The 20,430-nt window shown below is 38.0% G+C and overlaps 1 protein-coding gene across 1 annotated transcript in view; it reads left to right on the forward strand.

Annotated features, from left to right (window-relative positions):
- Window positions 1-8,186: 8,186 nt before the first annotated feature.
- Window positions 8,187-20,430, forward strand: part of LOC144643431 (uncharacterized) — a 56,020-nt gene continuing 43,776 nt past the window's right edge. The window contains exons 1-9 of the mRNA XM_078502685.1: window positions 8,187-8,314; window positions 9,219-9,425; window positions 10,296-10,892; window positions 11,033-11,246; window positions 12,626-13,026; window positions 13,804-14,020; window positions 15,502-15,899; window positions 16,547-16,763; window positions 17,808-18,205. Coding sequence (XP_078358811.1) covers window positions 10,364-10,892; window positions 11,033-11,246; window positions 12,626-13,026; window positions 13,804-14,020; window positions 15,502-15,899; window positions 16,547-16,763; window positions 17,808-18,205 — 2,374 coding nt within the window. The 5' untranslated portion in view covers window positions 8,187-8,314; window positions 9,219-9,425; window positions 10,296-10,363. The remainder of the gene's footprint in view (window positions 8,315-9,218; window positions 9,426-10,295; window positions 10,893-11,032; window positions 11,247-12,625; window positions 13,027-13,803; window positions 14,021-15,501; window positions 15,900-16,546; window positions 16,764-17,807; window positions 18,206-20,430) is intronic.

The following is a 20,430-nucleotide window of genomic DNA, read 5'->3' on the forward strand; positions in this document are numbered from 1 at the left end:
TGACCAGTAAGGTGTTAAAACACTCAATGTGATAGATTCTATATATATGAAAATAACGTAAACGGTTCACTCCAATTTAAAATGGTGTAAAATATTCACTACAAATTAACAGTCAAATGTTGCTTTTAAGAGAACGTCAATCAATGATAACAACTCTGGTTGATAGTGAAAGCTATCAGCTACGACAAGGCTTACATTTCTTTAGCAACTGAGTGGAAAAAAATAAACCATAGGCGAGGAATGACTTCCGCAAGCGCTGCGAGCTCCGCACTAAGTGTGCGTGTCTTGGGCGTTTAGGGGAAATTAAAAATTCTACATCCCTTTACAGCGCCTACCATATTTGCCTCGTGACTTTTAAATAAACTGTTCGAGCTTCCATGTTTCCAAGTATTGTGTAAGTCGATGAGATTAGATAGAACATCAGTAGAATTAGGTAAATTAAAAAGGAAGAGAATTCGCCACTCAAAGACAAGAACCTGTTCGGGTGCATTTGCCTTAGACGGGTACCATAACCTGGGTTAATAGTTTGTAACGATCGAGCACCCGATACTCTTGTTCTCAATCTGACCGCCAAGACTTAAAAAATTGGGAAATTACACATTATTTTCCAAAGTCATTAACTTTGATCACATTCTTACATTGATGCAAGGATTACAAAGACGTTTTCCTAACATAGAAAAATGTTATGTTAAAATTAAATTGTGAAATGGCATTCATGGGTTCTTTAGTTTTACTAGGGGTAGTTTTAATAGGGGTTAATAGGGGTTATGTGGCCAAAATTTGGAACCACATATTTGTAAACTCTCAAGGGACTTTTTTAATTTCTCAAGGGACTGTTTTAATTTCTCAAGGGATTACTTTCCGCTGTGGGTGATCACTTGCGATCTCATGGAAAAAACGTGACTTGTCATTAAAAGTGACATGTCAGCTTTCTTATCTCAACGCACGTGTGTCTGAAAGGCGATCTATAATAAGCGTCGCACAAACAATGGATTGCGTAACTAAAACACGAATAAATAATCACTAGCACTAACATCGTTTAAAAATTACAAACGTCAAAAATAAACCATACCAAAAAACTCGCTCTTTTCAAAGATATTATTGAAGTTAAAACAAATGCAAGAGATGGGGGCTTCTTTTAGCTTAGGAGCGGTTAAAAATTAGGCCAAATTTGGTTGCTACATCAGCCTAGGTCGTTAGGGACGAGACCTCGCGTTGACAGAAATGTTGCATGAATCGGCTTTACAACATGCGATCGTATCTACGCAGTTCGAGTGGAATTTCAGTCAAAGACAGCAAAATTCTTTCGTATTTCATCTTCAAATATAATTCGAAAGCATTCGCTGTATATATGGCTTTTGTTTAATCCTGAGTCTTGATATCCGACCCTCGCAGAGCCTAGACAAAACGCAGCTTGAGTGTAACGATTTCTTTACGCCGCAATTATATGCGCAATGTTTTCTCCGACAGTAGTCGGAAATATCCGTATTTTTTTTCGTGCTTTTTCGTGGAGCAATCGTAACGATAAGGCCTTGAACACATTGAACAGCGGTCTACCTATAACAATTCAAATATGGCTTCGCAAAAACAAAGCGTCGAACGCATATTTTGCTGTTTCATTTGCTAATTTCGCTGCCGTAATCGACTGCCTCGAAAAGTCCTTGCAATTTTAAAATATAGAATTGTCAGATCTCGGTGAAATTTGCAACGTTTATTTGTGTAATGTTAAGGAATATGTGTATAAATACCCGGCGCGGACGAGCCATTTTTGACAAAATTATATGGCTGCATTTCCTCCGCGAAGATAGGAAATTGTTAAACTAAACTACAAAGAAACTGTAATGATAAGTTCGAAGAACAATGCACAGGATAAACCTTCGACTCATACTTCATGCAAAAACGTCGATATCTCGAAGAGACTTTGATTTTAACTTGGAACGTATTTTGTTTTTTGTTTTTTTCTGTCAGAAGAAAAAGTTTAAAATGACAGTTAGTTTACAAGACGAAAGCCTTGTAAAAAAGACGCAAATTTAACTACGAAGTTTCTCATACTATGTCAAAGGTGCGAAACGTTTGAATGCTTTTGACACCATAAACGTACTTAACCTTTTTATATAAGAGCATATGAAGAAAAATGAAAGAAAAATTCATTGGATAGAATGAAATTGTAAGTTTTCTTGCACTCGAGAAATAGGGAGTAAACATTTTCTTTTGTCTGCTGATCACCACATGCATTCAGTAAGGAATTTAGTAATATATGTCGAACAAAAATGACTAGGGAATAGTGCAACTCTCAACCGTAGGGTCGTGACTTGTATCCCCTACAGTACACATGACTTTCGGTGTCTGACAAACAATAACAAAAAGATACAATATGATATTGTTATACGAAATAAATTGGCAAGAATCAATTAGAAGCCACTTTTGTTTGGATTCATTTATGTTCTGACGGATTTTACCGCCCAAAAAGAACAACTAAAGTCAAGCTCTTGTGCAAATGTCTTAAGAGCGTCCCGTGACCTGAGTTCATATCTTGTCACGAGCACCCGTTATTCCATTAAGATGTTTGACCGCTTAGACGTGGCGAGGGTTACCCATTTGTCTTATTCACTTATATGGCATTCGTGCCATGACTACTGATCTGAGAAGAGGGTTTTCTGCAAAGAACGTATTGAAACTCTTTAAAGGTAAGCAGAAAAAGAAAACATCTACGGCAAAACATGTTCTCTTAAACTAGATAGCTATTTACCGTCCCATAGGCATGTAGTTTTTTTTAACAAGTTTATTGTGGTTTAGTTGGAATAAGGCCCGTACGATTTTACCTTTGGTTTCAAAATTGTCAATGAAATTTATTCGTGAATAGTTATCTATCTTAATGTAGTCGTACCATAAGCGTTCAAATGAAAATAAGACAGGCATGCAATCAAAATCGTCACAGCGTTTGGTTAATGGCGAATTAAAAAAAAAACATTTCCGAGGCGTAAATAAGGATGTTAGTATTCAAAAGCTCAGCACGGCTTTAATACGATACAGTTGGAAGAGATTGCATCCAAAAGAAATTAAAGAAAAATAAAATTTTAGCGAGGATTTCAAGAATGTGCAGGAACGCTTAAAATGACGATTAATTTACAGAGCTAAAGTACCAACCTCTGGCCAGTAAGGTGTTAAAACACTCAATGTGATAGATTCTATATATATGAAAATAACGTAAACGGTTCACTCCAATTTAAAATGGTGTAAAATATTCACTACAAATTAACAGTCAAATGTTGCTTTTAATAGAACGTCAATCAATGATAACAACTCTGGTTGATAGTGAAAGCTATCAGCTACGACAAGGCTTACATTTCTTTAGCAACTGAGTGGAAAAAATGACCCATAGGCAAGGAATGACTTCCGCAAGCGCTGCGAGCTCCGCACTAAGTGTGCGTGTCTTGGGCGTTTAGGGGAAATTAAAAATTCTACACCCCTTTACAGCGCCTACCATATTTGCTTCGTGACTTTTAAATAAACTGTTCGAGCTTCCATGTTTCCAAGTATTGTGTAAGTCGATAAGATTAGATAGAACATCAGTAGAATTAGGTAAATTAAAAAGGAAGAGAATTCGCCACTCAAAGACAAGAACCTGTTCGGGTGCATTTGCCTTAGACGGGTACCATAACCTGGGTTAATAGTTTGTATACGATCAAGCACCCGTTACTCTTGTTGTCAATCTGACTGCCAAGACTAGAAAAGGTTGGAAATTACACATTATCTTCCTAAGTCATTAACTTTGATCGCATTCTTACACTGATGCAAGGATTACGAAGGCGTTTTTCGTAAATAGAAACCAATGAAAATATTATGTTAAAATTAAATTCTGAATTGGTGTTTATTGGTTCTTTAGTTTAAATATAAGGGGTCAAACATTCAAAGGTCTTTTCTTGAACTTGGACCGTATTTTGTAATTTCTTCCGCTCAGAAGAAGAAGAAGTTTAAAATGACAATTAGTTTACAAGACGACAGCCTCTGGTCAAAAAAGACACAGATTTTATTACGAAGTTTGTCATATAATGTCAAAGGTGCGATAGGTTTGAATGATTTTGACACCATTAACGTACATAACCTTTTCATATAAGAGCATTTGAACAAAACTGACCGATCTTAGTTCCGAGAGACGTACGTTCAAATCGCATTTCTAAAGCACCAGAGGACTCCGTACATGCGAGTAAATTTATTAACGTGATAAGGAAAAATTCACTTTTCTGATATTGCGCCAGCCAAGTTTAATTTACGCCCCAGAGAAAAAGTTATGTAGATAGCTGAGAACAGGTAAGAATTGAAAAAAAGACGTCTAAACGACTATTGCCAGACAATAATTACTTCGTTATGAATATAGGCACCGTAGTAGTTGTAAAGAATATACGTGAATGTTTTCTACCTACACAGGGTACCTATCTACCTACCTTCCTACCTTCCTACCTACCTACCTCCCTACCTACCTACCTACCTAGAAATTAGAAATTTAAATGTACCTCATTTTAATGTTGCAGAAGATGAATTTGACATCCCTTGGATGTCTGGCACTCCTGGTATTAATACAGCTGTTGTGCTACACAAACGCAGGTAATTCTAGAATTAGTTGTTTATAGTACTGAAATTGCTCATTTCCAAACGATGTCCTTAAATCATGTTAAACCCCACCAAGATGCATTTGTCCATTTTAGTCTTATTAAGTTAGCTGAACTATGCATTCCTAGTCAGTGAAGGCAGCGAGCATTTTTCGATACATTAATTGCGAAAAGCTCGGAACTTAAAAATAATAATAATAATAACAAAGTCATAAAAAAGAACCATGTGTTACTTTGCCATGGAGAAACGTTAACCTGGAGAAATGCTGAATTCGGCATTATGTTTCGAGGGAGTCTTCTAAACGGGGTGGGAAAAATTGGAAGGCATTACAGTCAAACCGGATGTTCTTTTGATGGGAACTTTGCAATGTTGCGGCGCAATGTTCCAATATTGACTGACAGTTTGCTCGTCGCAACTTGCAACCTTCAATTCAAATTTGCCTGAGCAAGTTGCCAAGTTCCGGTTTTTATTTTGCCGTATAAAACGAGGTTGTACCACCTTTGTTTCAAAGAAACAGAAAATAATTGCCCCTTATTCGACTGTTCGTCAACAGAATGCGAGAAATAAGCGCCTGCTCCCCTAAAAATAGGGGAGCAGGGATAGCGCAGTGGTGAGAGCGCTCGCCTCCCACCAATGTGGCCCGGGTTCGATTCCCGGACCCGGCGTCATATGTGGGTTGAGTTTGTTGTTGGTTCTCGTCCTTGCTCCGAGGGTTTTTCTCCGGGTTCTCCGGTTTTCCTCCCTCCACAAAAACCAACACCTCTAAATTCCAATTCGATCGGGAATCCGAGGGCCACAGGTTTGTCAGTCGAAAGACTGTTATGTGCAACCCTCGTTAAACAAAGTTGATTTATTTATTTATTTATTTTATTTTATTTTAAGCGACAGGCTTAGTTTACATTGCTAAGTTAGGAATTACGTTTCAAATTTACAAACGTAAGCCGTAATTTGCGGAGCAAATTTGAATTTTTAAGCACAATTCCAAGTTTGACGATTTCAACTAAGCCTGTCGCTAATTTATCGCAGTCTGTTGATAAGCAGTCGACCATAGGACAATTATTTCATCTTTCTTTGAGACAGAGGTGGAATTACTAAGTTTCATACGGGAAAAATAAAAACCGGAACTTGGCAACTTGCTCAGGCAAATTTGAATTGAAAGTTGCAAGTTGCGACGAGCAAACTGTCAATCAATATTGGAACATTGCGCCGCAACATTGCAAAGTTCCCATCAAAAGAACATCCGGTTTGACTGTAAAAGAATTTGTCATTTGGTAATTTGATCTCTAAAGTGTAACGAGAGCTAATACGGATTCTTTTGTTTGTTTTTCTTATTGAAGAGCAAGAAGAATATCCAGATCATGTTTTTAGTGGTGATGCTGTCCTCTTCACCATAAACGAAGCGACCAATACGCCAACATCTTGGTTAACTTGCAGCAAAAATGACTGCAACTTTTCAAAGCGTCAGACAACGGAAAATGTTTACACTCACGAGAGGAAAGTGTTCCACATCTATGGCAAGGGAAGGTTGACAACAAATGACCCTATTCGCTACGGAGACGAAGTGGCTCTGTTCTACAGGGTGAATGACGACGGAGATGGCTTGTGGTTGGGTTGTACATCAGGAAAGAAGCGCTGTGGACTTGGAACCTGTCCGGGATTTCCACATTTAAACCACTGGATGTGGAACAGCAAGCATTCATGCGACGAAAACAAGTTTGTTGTCACCGGAAATGCAGCTCTCCAAAAAAGTACCTCACCAGGACTGCCCGTTAGAATTGAACATCAAATAAAATTGGTCAAAAAATCAAACTATGTATCGATTACAAGTGAAAAAAGACATATGGGCGAAAATTCATCAGCGCTAATTGAACCTTTTCTTGACAACTATGGGAACTGGGTGATAAACAAAGGTACGTAGAATGAAAAAACAGAATTGAAAACTTTTGGGGTCGTGATCCAGTGAGCGCAAGAAAACGACGCAGCATATATTACACTAAAACAATTCACTTGGCTTCTAGCAGTTAAGCGTGTGTTCTTGATTGCATTGACGGTAATGATTCTTTGTCAAAATGAGTACACTTTACAACAAAAATGACCACGTTTTGTGCCGTCAAAAAGTTATGTTATTGAAAAGTATCAAGGAGTCACTCAATTGCTGGTTTTCACTGTCAGTAACGCAATCAAAAAATAAATTCGAAACCATTCGAATACAAAAGCTATGAATTTTAAATATTATACACGATAAATAGATAAACAATTTCTCCAAGTTACGGGTCTGTGCGGCGTACCGTTCGCGAGTTATTTTCCGAACCTTTCCACGCAAATTTATAAAGCTTAGTTTGGAGACGCTATATTTGTGTCCTTCCTAGGGACACAAATATGGCCGCCGTGATGTCAGAGAAACCACCTGAACTCAATTTACAGCAGCGACTATCCTTGGCTTAAGAGCTAGTACACTACACCTGTAACACATAAACACCACTTATTATATCTAAAATGTTCCATCTGCTGAAAATGGAAAAGGAAAGGCCTTTTTTTCAAACAAAACAGCTTTGTCACGGCACTCAGCTTGATATCACATACGACGGAGAACTCAAATGTTCAAAACGCTCTGTTTTAAAAACGAATGACATGTACATTATCGATCTGGGAATTTGCAAAAAAGATATATTTTTAGTTTATCTTACGCCTAATGACAACGCAAATTTGGCCGGTCTAGTGAATTTGATTTTAGAATTTTATGACGTAACATGAAAAACAAGAATGTATTAAAAACGTTATATATTTTGATAAAGCGTGTGTATTTTATTTAACTTTTGGTAATTTCTTATAAACAGATATGATTGGAAAGTGTGGAAATAAGCATTATGATGTCCGTTATAAAGTATGCGATAGATGTGGCTCGAAGCCTTATGTTCGTCCGAAACACGAAATATGGAAATGTTGTGCTGGAGAAAAGCCTTATAATACAGAAACATCTCTCTGTTGTGATGGAAGTGTAAGTGTTCTAAACAATACCAACAGGAGTGCAAAGAAGGCCAGATGTTGTAGTAACGCGGCTTTCTTTCCCGACAGGCAGGTTTGCTGTCAAGGTAAGTTTTATAATATTCTTTCTTTCTTTTCTGTTTGTCGTTCATAACAAGTATTCTCCATGCGTGAAAATATTTTAAACGAGTAAAATTAAATGGGCAGTAGAAAGACAATGTGTATTATAGTGAAAGTGGCATTTCACCTCAGTGGTGATAAGATAAAGAAAACGATTTTCAAAGATAAAAGATCATCTGACCACGCCTATTTTTGGTAAGAAACCATTCTGCATTCTTGCTGCAGATTAATTTATATTCCTGAGGCAATTTTTTGTAATATTTAGGAAACGTACGTGACCTTCCTGGACAAGACACGGATGCTGATGACACTACAGTGCAGTGTTGTGGGAGTGAACCTTATTTATCAACACATGGAATCTGTTGTAATGACGTTCTTACACCATTCTACCCTTTGAAAGCGAATAGCAAAGACGCTTTGGAATGTTGTGATGATCAAGGTTTTAATAACAGAACAAGCTTTTGTTACTCTTGTGGTAAAAATAAACATGTTTTGTCACTTACCGAGAAACAATCATGGAGTTGTTGTAAAGGAAAGGAAATATACAAAGATGACGAATCCAGGTGTTGTGAGTATGGAGTGGAAAGAGGGAAACAATGTAAGTTCACTGTTTATAAATTCCTATACCAAAATTTATTTCATTTGGCGTAAGAATAACATTTTGAATAAAACAAAACACCATGGATAAACTCTAACAAGAAGAAAAAAAAACTCGGAAAATAAGTTTGGCTGCAACGATTTCAAACACAGCTAACTATATACTACACAGCTAACTTTCAAACACAACAAACACTGCAAACTATTCCGAATCAATATCATAACCTAGGTAATTGCAATTCATTGACATAACGACCTAATGAGACATGGAACAAAATATAACTACTGTTCTGGGAAATTACAACAAGCAACCATAGGAGTTCTTTATGTGTATGTATGTTTATTTGTATTTTGGCAGCTGAAAACTATCCTAATTAGCATATTACTATCATATGCATATTTCTTAGTTAGTTCTATCTAACATTAAAGTGTAATGTCGTCAAACAGGGTAGCAAAGGGGGTGTCGTGATCCCGTTTCACGCACAAATTTTAACCAAATCCACGCGTCACGTTTACTTGAAACAGCAGAATTCACGAATCCCGTATTTTTTCTAGCTATTTTCACGCGTCACGGTATAATTTTTACCCTATTTTCACGCGTCACGGACAAATTTTTGCCCTTTTCACGTGTCACGTATAAACCCTTTGCTACCCTCGTCAAAGGGAGTCATTATGTAGTTTTGGGAAAAACTATGGACATCATCCGAGACATTTTTCAAACTAAAGTCAGTGTAAAGTGTTGTTTTGTGCATGATAGTTGGTTGGTGGTAAGTATTTACTATAATATTATTCCTTCAAGTAGTTTTTTTTTATTCATTCATAAAAAGTTAACTGTTGGAAGAAAACATCATGAAGGTTTAAAAATGTCAGCTAACTCTGATGACAAGCTTTCTCATTTTATTCAGGTAAGTGTCTGTTCCAGAACAACACGTATATTTCTGGACAGCGTTTCTCAGATGGGCCAGCGTCTACGTCTTGCCGCTCGTGTATTTGTAACGATGGAAACTCTGTTTGCAATAATGCTGTATCCTGCCCACCTAAACTGCCAAGCGAATGCATCTTTCACCCTGCAAATGACGAGTGTTGTCCAATTTTCCATTGCTTCAACAGTGGTAAGCCATAAGAAATACGCAATGACTAAATAATAAAAAAACGTTACGTAAGGTTTACACCGAAACAGATCTAGAACTGAATATTCTTTTATACATTTAAGGAACTTAAAACGATAACTTTACATCAATTTTTTCCTTAAACAAATTTTATATCGTATCCGTACCCCTTTTCCTTATCGAGGTAGAGGGAGGGGGGTGGGGAGGGGACGGTTTCGCAAATTCCCTGATACGCGCTATTTTGGGGCCAAATCCGTCAATACGCCACTATTTTCGTTTAAATCCGAATCCGCATAACATGAAAACTTTGTTTGATATAGTTTCGCTGCAGCGGATGAAAGATGTTTATTTTTTATGACATTATTTAACATGTTTCGATCCAAACTACCTGAAATAAAGAGTCCGGTATTCGGGGCTAAAATTCTTAGCTAATCCGCGATCCGCTTAATGTATCGCAAAAATCTACAATCCATGCGCTTTTTAAGGTCAAATTCGTCGATCCGCGAACCTATTCACCCAACTCGTTATCGCCATGTTCCACTCAATAACATTATTAACTGACAGAAATACTTTAAAAAGCTTCCTTTATAAAGTAAAGTATTTCTGTCAGTTAATAAAGTTATTGAATTCCAATAAAATTCCAATTCGATCGGGAATCCGAGGGCCACAGGTTTGTCAGTCGAAGACTGTTACGTGCAACCCTCGTAAAACAAAGTTGATTTGATTTATGAGTGGAACATCGTTTAAAAACGATCACTGCGTGAAGTGCAAGTAGCACTTCATGCTCAATCATCAATGACATCAATCAGTCATTGTGTCCGCTTACATTGTTTGAGAGGTGTAGTCAATCTGTTTTTTTTTGGGCCAATTTAGAAATTCACAACTACAAGCTGTTGCTCAGAAGAAAGTCCCATGTGTCCATACTGACAGCCATTCCCGAGATGACAGCGATGACTATCTCTTTCTGGATGAGGACTCAACAAGACGGTGAAGGAACAGCTCTTTCTTATGCAACTCAAAGTCAGGCTGACGAACTGGTTGTCAAGACACATCCCCATGTAAGGGTGATCCTCAAGGGTTCTTCGCAGGGCGATTTTAGGGACTTCGATTTAAACGACGGAAACTGGCATTTCTTGTGGATAGAGTGGGAATCGTCTACTAACCATTTGACTATCCGTGAAGGGGACAGAACGTATTCCCTACTAGCTTCCATTGATGATCAAACACCACTGGATGGGGGTGGATACCTTGCAATTGGACAACGCCAGCAATCCCAGAAACAGTTTATCGAGAGAGAGGCTTTCGTGGGAGAAATTTCTCACGTAAACATATGGAACGAAAAGAGAACAGATTTTGATGTGATACGAAAGGATTGCTTTGGATTAAAACGCGGTACTATATTTCACTTGTCAGATGATACGATTGACACTCATCAAAGTGCGTCTATTATCGCGGCCGATACATGTCCAGGTGTGCTATCATATTTATAACTTTTTGCTTCAAAATTATTGGGTTTAGAGCGTAAATTTAAAATTGTTGCATATGGTTCAAATCATTGTAAATGGAAAATTCCAACTAATACATTTCTTATTCTCTTCTTGTCACTTTAGAAAAAGCTTTACATTTCCCAAACAAAGGAGTCGTTGACTCTGTCAGTATATCGGGCATGCGTAGTTTAACGGCGTTTACAGTGTGTCTGTGGATGATAACGAGTGACAATAAAGGAACTCCCTTCAGTTATGCTGTATCAGGCGAAGGTAATGATAACGAGCTGCTTATCGAATATGACGGATCTTTTCACCTTACCATTGGTGGCGCACAAAGGTAAAGTAATTATGCGTAATGCTTGAGCTACTACTTGAGAATAACTGGCTGTACTAGTTGTTTTTTTTTTTTATAGCTTAACTGATGATTCTTTTTACCGAGTGAATAAATAAAGATTGACTTGACTTGAAAGGTGGATAGCATTCTCCACCGAATATAGATGATCCCTAAACTCAAGGAACTCTTCTTAGTTACGTTGTATCAGGCCAGGTTAATGATAACGAGCTACTCATCGAATACAACAGAAATTTTGACATCGGTGGCGAACAAAGGTAACTTTTGGCGAGTCGAATGAGAATAATAAGGTGGTCATTGACTACAGCTGCTCATATTTTCCAAAGAAAGTTTTGAGTTGGACATCGGTGGCGACCAGAGTTACTTAACGTAAAAATAAATCAATAAATTAATAAACAAACAAAGAAACGGACGAACGATCGAATAAACGAACGAACAAATGAGAAAATAAATGTTTGACTGATTGATCGAAAGAAGGAAGGAAGGAAGGAAGGAAGGAAGGAAGGAAGGAAGGAAGGAAGGAAGGAAGGAAGGAAGGAAGGAAGGAAAGAAGGAAAAGAGGGAAGGAAGGATAATGTAATGCTGATAACGCGTAAACTGCTTATTGGCACTACAGAGAGTGCAGCATATATTTTAGCTTATTTTCAGTTGCTCATTACACATATGCTATTCTAGACCTCTTGCAACGATAGAGTGCAGTCCGCAGTACCATTTTCTAAACAAAACTTAGCGAAATACGCCTTCATTTGATGGAACAAATTCCAGCTTACGATGTAAGCGGTTTCGGATTTTGAATAAAGCACTTATTAGAACGCAAACTAAGACTAGACTAGACTGCACAAGACTACAAAAAATAGAGTGCTCGACTAAACTAGACTAGACTAAACGAGACTAAACTAAAGGTTAGACTAGACTAGAATGGATTGGAATGAAGTTGAGTGGAATGGAATGGAAATGAATAAAATAGAATAATTTATTTAAGGTTTATTGTGTGGAAAGTGGTTGTTTAATTTTAGTCCTACGTTTTATACATGAGCCTCTGGCTCGGACATGAGGGAGACCTCGTCCCACGTATGGACAATAAAATTGTATTGTATTGTATTGTATTTTATTGGGCCTAGGGCTTATGTAAAAAAGGCTCGACCAAAAAAAAACAATTACTTTTCAAAATTAATACCAGTTTTAGATCTTAAATAATCAAGTTTTTCTCTTAAAACAAATAATACAGGTGAAAGAAAACATTTCGCTTCTTAGGCATGAGCAGTTCTCACAAGCAAAAATGTTAATGAGACCTCTCCGACGAAATCCAACATGTATTAAGTACACGAACAATACAAAGAAAGAACGTTTTAATTTTTTTTCAGGGAAACAACAATATCTCCTAACGATGGCGCGTGGCACCATGTCTGTGTATCGTGGGAAAGCAGATCGGGATCATGGGAATTCTACAAAGATGGCGCGTTGAAAAAGGAAGACACGAACCTCATGAGAGGCTACACGATAAGAGAAGGTGGCACTTTGGTGTTGGGACAAGAGCAAGATTCGGTCGGTGGTGACTTTGACGCTGATCAATCATTTAAAGGAATGTTATTAAATGTCAACGTTTGGAATGAAGTGCTTCTTGCTTCACAAATCGAGGAGATGTCTTCATCATCATGTCTGCTAGATGAATGGAATGCCGGAAATGTATACAAATGGCGCGATTTTCTCCGGGAATCCGAAGCAACACTTTTAAAACAATCTACTTGTGAGCCGCTGCGAGCTGGTATGTACCAAAACGCGTAAAACAGGTTTAATAAATATTCAAACCAGAGACTTAGTTAACAGTATTTGATATGGTTTGAAAAATGGGGCGGTTATGATGGAGGGAGGAGGTAACATTTCCAAATTCCAATTACATCGGGAGCTGAGGGACACCGATTTGTAAGCTTAGGGATATTACAAATAATTTGAAAAGTAAAAATTCGTTGTAAAGTAGTCAAATGTTCTAAAGTAAAGTATTTTAAGCTACATTATCCGACCATCATGTGAAAGGTTACAGCAGCCCACGTTATAGCCTAATTATTAATTCCTTAACTACGAGCGCTAATGAACAATAATATAAAAAACCCGTTTGGAAATTGGCTGTCTACGCAAACAATAAAAACATTGCATTTTGCGTAGAAACGTATTCACTGCCTACTTATTTTTAAAGTATAGTGTTCTGTTAGGACACTGGTATGGATCGGATTAAGCTTGGTAGAGGTGGAGGGCTTATTTTGAGAGGGTAAGAATGCTCATTTCTAGAAATTGTTCCTTGGCAAACCGATGGAACTATAAAAAGGGGTGCTTCTAATCGGGAACGGGGGATAACCGGAATTTAAAGGCACGTGACTGTTATAGTTAAGTAGTTTACACGCATAGTGTATTATACTTATAAAATATATATGTAAGGTTGTGAGATTAGAGTCATTGTAAACATACCGGAAAAGATATCTTCTCTTAAGCAGAGCTCGTCAAGAATCCATTTAAACTGATGCCTGCTGTTTTCGTAACCTTTCAGACAATGCTTTCCATTTCCCAAACAAAGGAGTCACTGACGTTGTCAAAATGACCAACATGCCGCGGCGTTTGACGGCGTTCACCGTGTGTCTGTGGATGAATTCGAGAAACACTAAAGGAACTCCTTTAAGTTACGCTGTATCAGGTGAGGGCAATGATAACGAGCTGCTCATCGAATACAACAGAAGTTTCGACATGACCATCGGTGGCGCAAGAAGGTAACATTTAGCTTCATTTTGGATCCTGCTGAGTATGATTTGAAGAACTACCTTTGCAGATCGAGGAGAGTGTTGTCCACCGAAGTAGAAGGCCGAGGTTGATAACATCCTCCGAGATCTACATAATTCTTCGTATCACACGAAAGCCGTGTTAAATAATTGTTTTTATTATTCATCAAAATATTTCCAGAGTTCTAAAATCACAAAAATCCATTAAATGGCCATGCCGTCTTACTTCGGCATAGAATTTTCGAAAAATTGTGACCAATTCCTTCGTTTTTTTCTGTATTTTGGATGTTTTGGACGGGACTGTGAGTGGAAACCTCTGCTGGGCATGAGGACGATTTCATTGGAAAATGTTTCAACAAGCAGGTTGATAATGTCAACTGTAATATTAAAAAAACCATTTCTGATTGAACTGTCATCTATCATTATGCTGGAAAATATTCACGGTCCGGGGTCTTTTGGCGGACAGGCATGTCTGGCAAAAGAAAATGCACACTAATATTCTATTAGCATTTTGACAATTTCAATCGTACAGGCGCTGATATCGTATTACAAATATTTTAAAGTATTTGAAGTACATTTTCTTATAGCTTTGTTGTTTACTTGTGCAGCCGTCATGCGCTTCTCGGCGGCTTTGACAGGCTTTCATGTGTTCGCACTCAAATTTAACAAGATTTTTTGTACAACGATTATTTTTGTGCCTTCTCTGGTTCATCGTTTTACACTGAACCAGCATTTTGAGAGCTTTAATCTAATGGGCTTTACGTATTCGCACAGTGAAATTGCCGCTCCTGCATTCCAGCACTCCCAAAGAATAATAACAACAAAAAAAAAATTATTTCTTAATTTTCAATCTAACGCATAATATTTTAACTTATTGCAAGCAAACCTCAGTAAACAGAAATACCATTGTAATTCTGGCACTGCCTATGCGAGAGCGACTTTTTACTATTTAGATTACCCTACTATGACTTCAAGACTACATAAGCAACATTCTCATCTTCTATCTCACAAAACTTGCTACAAACTATTGTAGCATTACAGGCGCACACCACCACCACTTACCTTTTCAGACTTCTCAAACTTCATATGCCCCCTTAATATTTGTACCTTATAATATGAAATCTCTGTCACAAATTGCACATTTCGTCCAAATTGCAGCAGCACTTTCATAGCTCTGGCTTCACAAGTACTTATAATTGTGCACAATCTGAGAGAAAATATTAGAAAATATTAGACTGCCATTTCGACAATTTTACTGTCGCTCGGTGAAGCTACAAAGGTTTTCTTAATTGTAATTTTAACGTTTACCTTGAAACTTATCCGGTTTTCTTCTAAAAGTGAAAAGCATTTTGTTGCCAGCCTTCTTCGGTAGAAGAATATATCTGGAACAAGACATATTCGAGACGAAGGTAAGAGTTTAGTTGCTAAATATTTACGATTTACTTTGTTTTTCCTCAAATAATTTTCTACAGGGATATTTCAGTTCGTGCTTTTAACGGTTTATGGCATCACATCTGTGTATCGTGGGAGAGCGATTCAGGATCATGGAAATTCTATAAAGATGGCGAACTGAAAGACGAAGGCACAAACCTCAAAAGTGGATACGCGATAAGGGAAGGCGGAACTTTGGTGCTGGGGCAAGAACAGGACTCGATGGGAGGTGGCTTTAAATCTGATCAATCCTTCCAAGGGATGCTATCAAATGTTAACTTATGGGACCTCGCTTTGGATGCTACACAGATCGAAAAGCTCTCAAAATCCTGTCTGCTGGATGAAGCTACTGATCGCAAAGTATACAAATGGCTCGATTTCCTACGTGAAGGAGGAGTAACACTTGTTAGCCCATCTCCCTGTGAAGCGGTTTTAAATGGTTAGCGAAAGCTTTTAAAAGCATAGTTAATGCTCCAAACCCATGAAATTAAAACAAGCCATCAACAACGGAAGAAAAGGGCTAGGGGATGAAGTGCTCGAGTTGCCAATAGGAATCAAACAGGGTATAAAGGTCCTGCTCCTTTTACTGGGGTCCTGAGCCCCAGGGCCCCTGAAAAAAAACACAACAACATATTCAACCTGGTTGCCAGGCTACTGTGGGCCTAATCCCCAGGTTCCCTGGAAACACCACAACCACATGTTCTGATTTTCAGGTTACTGGGGGCGTAATCCCGAGGCCCCCTGGGAACCATCACAACAACCAACAATAACAACAACACTGGGGGCCCACTCTATCGCGAAAGCTGGCCCTGTGAGTCTATGGGGCAAAAGGGTGACTTGTACGGAGCACTTCATTCCCTCCTATGCTTTATTTTTTTTTAAGAAAAGCCTATTGAACAAAAAGAAAAAAAAAGTGAAAATCAGTAAAAACGACACTTGTCTAAAAAAATGCCTGTAAAATGTAAATTGGTAAAGTAAGTAAAATGTAAATTGGTCCAAAAATAGATTTTACAATGGCAAAAAAGTTTTGCTTCTTTATAAACGTATACAATAATGTGACCGTGAGTTCTTTTCTTCCTTCTTCAGACAAGGCTTTCAATTTTCCGGAAAAAGGAGTCACTGATTTTGTCAAAATGAACAACATGCCGCGCAGTTTAACCGCGTTCACCGCGTGTCTGTGGATGAGTTCGAGCAACATTCAAGGAACTCTTCTTAGTTACGCTGTATCAGGCGACGAAAAAGATAACGAGATCCTCATCGAATACAACAGATATTTTGACTTTAACATCGGTGGAACAAAAAGGTATTATTAGTAACGCAATTAATGCGGAAGCTCCTTCTGCCTCAGATGTATAACTAGCCCTCTCCGTCGAAATCACTATTCGGGTCTATTCCGTAGAACATAGTGTCACCAAAGCAACTAAGCTATAATTTGAATAATGCCAACAGTGCAGAAGCCACTAACTTGTGAGTTACTAAATCACCTTCTCCAAAATGGGAAGATTTTCGGCGTGCATCGTTTGTCTTCAAATATTGTCAACAAGTAATATCAAAAGGACTCATATCATCTAAGTTGTATCAGACAAATACAAATGATGTTTTAGGTTGTTTATCTATAACAATCAAAGCAAATACTAGAACAGGAACATGCTTCTCAGTTTAATTTGTTAACCTGGCAGCGTAAATATTAGAACTGGCTTCAATGAAATTCATCAAAGCCCTCGTGTTCGTAATTACTATCATCACGCAATCCTTTAAGCAGCTTAACTTAAAACTAAGTTAACAAAAACAACAAAAGCAGTTAGATATTAGAAAGCTTTTAGAAAAACTTTTGCGTCTTAGACTTGAGAGGAAGTGGGAATTTAACGAGCTTTGTGAGCTAATATTCGGGGAAAGAAAAGAAACTGTTTCACAACAATTATATCTCACATAAAGAAGTCGTATTGAAATGCATATGTCTCCGGCTTTCTAGATTTTAAACCAAAACATAAAGATGGGGAGCAGGGATGGCGCAGTGGTGAGACCGCTCGCCTCCCACCAATGTGGCCCGGGTTCGATTCCCGGACCCGGCGTCATATGTGGGTTGAGTTTGTTGTTGGTTCTCGTCCTTGCTCCGAGGGTTTTTCTCCGGGTTCTCCGGTTTTCCTCCCTCCACAAAAACCAACACCTCTAAATTCCAATTCGATCGGGAATCCGAGGGCCACAGGTTTGTCAGTCGAAAGACTGTTATGTGCAACCCTCGTAAAACAAAGTTGATTTATTTATTTTTATTTTATGCACTCGCCAACCAGGTAACACAACATATCTGAGTTGGATGCGTGATTTTTTTCTTTTCCTTTTTTTTAAGGGAAACTTTAGCGGCAGCTAACGACGGCGAATGGCACCACATCTGTCTATCGTGGGAAAATGATTCGGGATCATGGAAATTCTACAAGGATGGTGAGCCGACTAAGGAAGGCACGGATTTCAAGACAGGTTACAGGATAAGTGATGGTGGCACTATGGTGCTGGGTCAGGATCAAGACTCGGTCGGTGGTAGCTTTGAGACCGCTCAATCCTTCCTAGGAATGTTGTCGCATGTTAACGTCTGGGATCACGTGCTTAACGCTGAAAAAATCAAGGAGATGTCAGTATCATGTCTGCTAAATGAAGAAGATTATGGAAACGTGTACAAATGGCTCGATTTCCTCCGCGAAGGTGAAGCAAGGCTAATTGAAGAATCTTCATGTGAACCATTTGGAAAGGGTATGAGCTTCACCAAATCTACATGTACATTTAAATGTGCTATTCGTTTTGATAAAAAAATCAAGGAAAAGAAGTTATGATAAAAAAAAACGTTATGATAAACCACGACGGTGACGGCAATGAGAATTTTCATTCCGGAACGAAACTCGTTCCGGAATGAAGTTCGTTCTGCAGTTACATGACAGAGTCGACCGGTTCAACCAAAAGCATTTTCACGTACGCAGTTTTGGCGCGAGATTAAAACAAGGTGGTCCATGTTTTGCGCGAGATCAAAACAAGATGGCGCATGTTTCGCGCAAACATGTTTTTGTACTCATTAATGGCCGTATCTGCAATTTTAACTAGTAATTTGACCACAGACCTGCTTCTTTGGGCTAAACAGTAAATGATATTACATTTTTTCGCTCTGAATTCAAACTGTGGAGTCTGTATCATGATGCGGTTTCATGAGTTGCAACTTCATCTCGGAACGAAATTCGTTCTTTGTTTACATGATACCACAATGAAATTTCATTCCAGAACGAAACTTTCATTCCGGAATGAAAACCGGAATGAACTCATTCCGGAATGACTTGTTTTTCGTCTCGGTATTTTGTAAACAGATACAGAGAAATGTATGGGGATGGAATGACAGTTCTAATGACCTCGTTCCGAAATATGTGTTATTCCGAAATCATGTAAACAGACCCTTAGTCGTACTCTGCAAAACAACAACGTGAAATGACCAAATTTTGCGTAGTCTGAAGAACGTGAAATCCTACAGCGAAGACATTTTTTCAAATTTGATTGCCTCGTAAAGGAAATGCTATACATTTGCATGCGTAAGCCAACACTTACGTGCAAACTGATTCCATCCGCGCTAAGGGGTTTGTTTAGGCCGTTCATTGTAGTCTATGCTTATTTCGTAGTTTTACCTGATTTACAAACTATTTAACAAGTCTCTAGGTAATGGAGTCACGATAACCCCGAAACGTCGAGCAGCAATAAATCCTTTTTGGTTTTTCATATGCATTTGCTTTAGCAAATCCCTGCTGATCAAATAAACTAATTTCTCTCGTTATGTTAATAATTAACTAGTTCAGTAATTTAAAAATAAATACGTAAAGACCTTATGGTTTTTCTGAAGGCTCCTTGCTATGTTATTCATTCTAAGCTTTATAATAGTTATTGCCAACGAGACAGCCGAGCCAAGAGGCGAGGCTGTCGAGGCGGCAGAATCATAGAGCCGTGTGCGTTTGAGTGAATAGGCAGAGAAAATCTTAAGTTCTGCGTAAGGGACTTTTTTTACCATATTTGGGTGTAAGTAAACACCATATTTGGGTTGTATTGTTCTTCCCAACTGGTTCCCAGTCTCTCACTCCTTGCTAGCTATAGAGAGCAAATGACCAAAATGGCGTCCACGCGGCTCGCTGTTAAAATTTTCAATGTGGTCATTCATCCCTTTACCGATAAATACACCTTTAGGGAATTATAAATCGAAAGAGAATACCCTACAGAATATTCGACCGCCGAAAAAATGAACATCAAGGTCTTCAAAGCGATGAAATAATCTTTTGACTTTGGAGTCCTTTGATTTACGATCGAAGGGAGACATGAAAATCAAAAGCGGACTGTTGACTTCAAATAGAGTTTTCTTGCCTTATGAGAATGTTGAAGTCGGGTAAATGCTTACTTTTAGTGTTAATTGTGTTTATAGTAATTGTTTGACCGATGATTTATTCCAAATCAAATACCGTTTATATTTTATTTGGCACGCATTTTCGCTCCGCGTAGGAATAACATCAATACAAAGCGACGCTCACTAAAATTACTGCATGTCATACACACAAGAAAGTCAAAAGTTTTTGCTTCTAACGGCAAATGTAATGTTAACTTAAATAAAAATTTTGTCTCCAAATAATCTTTGACCGTTCAAGTTTTGTTTTATGTTCAAGTTTTGCGTAACTGAACATGACACTTCGCATGCGAGACTGAAATCTGACTCGTGCATTACTGTCTCTGATTACTGAAAATTATTTTTAAAAAAGCATCTTAGCAGTTTTGATTTTGGGATTTAATTTATAAGAAGTTCTTGAAATGCAACTATCCCTTTTGTGGACGGAAACATTTTAACCATCGCGTGTTGTATTTAAAAAACAGTGATTAAACCTCATTTATTGCCTACATTTTGTGACATTTTAACGTTGAAAAGAATTTAAAGATTTGTCAAGAGTTATCAATTTGTC

This window comes from Oculina patagonica, chromosome 2 (genome assembly GCF_052425735.1).
Source record: "Oculina patagonica isolate OP01 chromosome 2, crgOcupat, whole genome shotgun sequence".
Taxonomy (NCBI): domain Eukaryota; kingdom Metazoa; phylum Cnidaria; class Anthozoa; order Scleractinia; family Oculinidae; genus Oculina; species Oculina patagonica.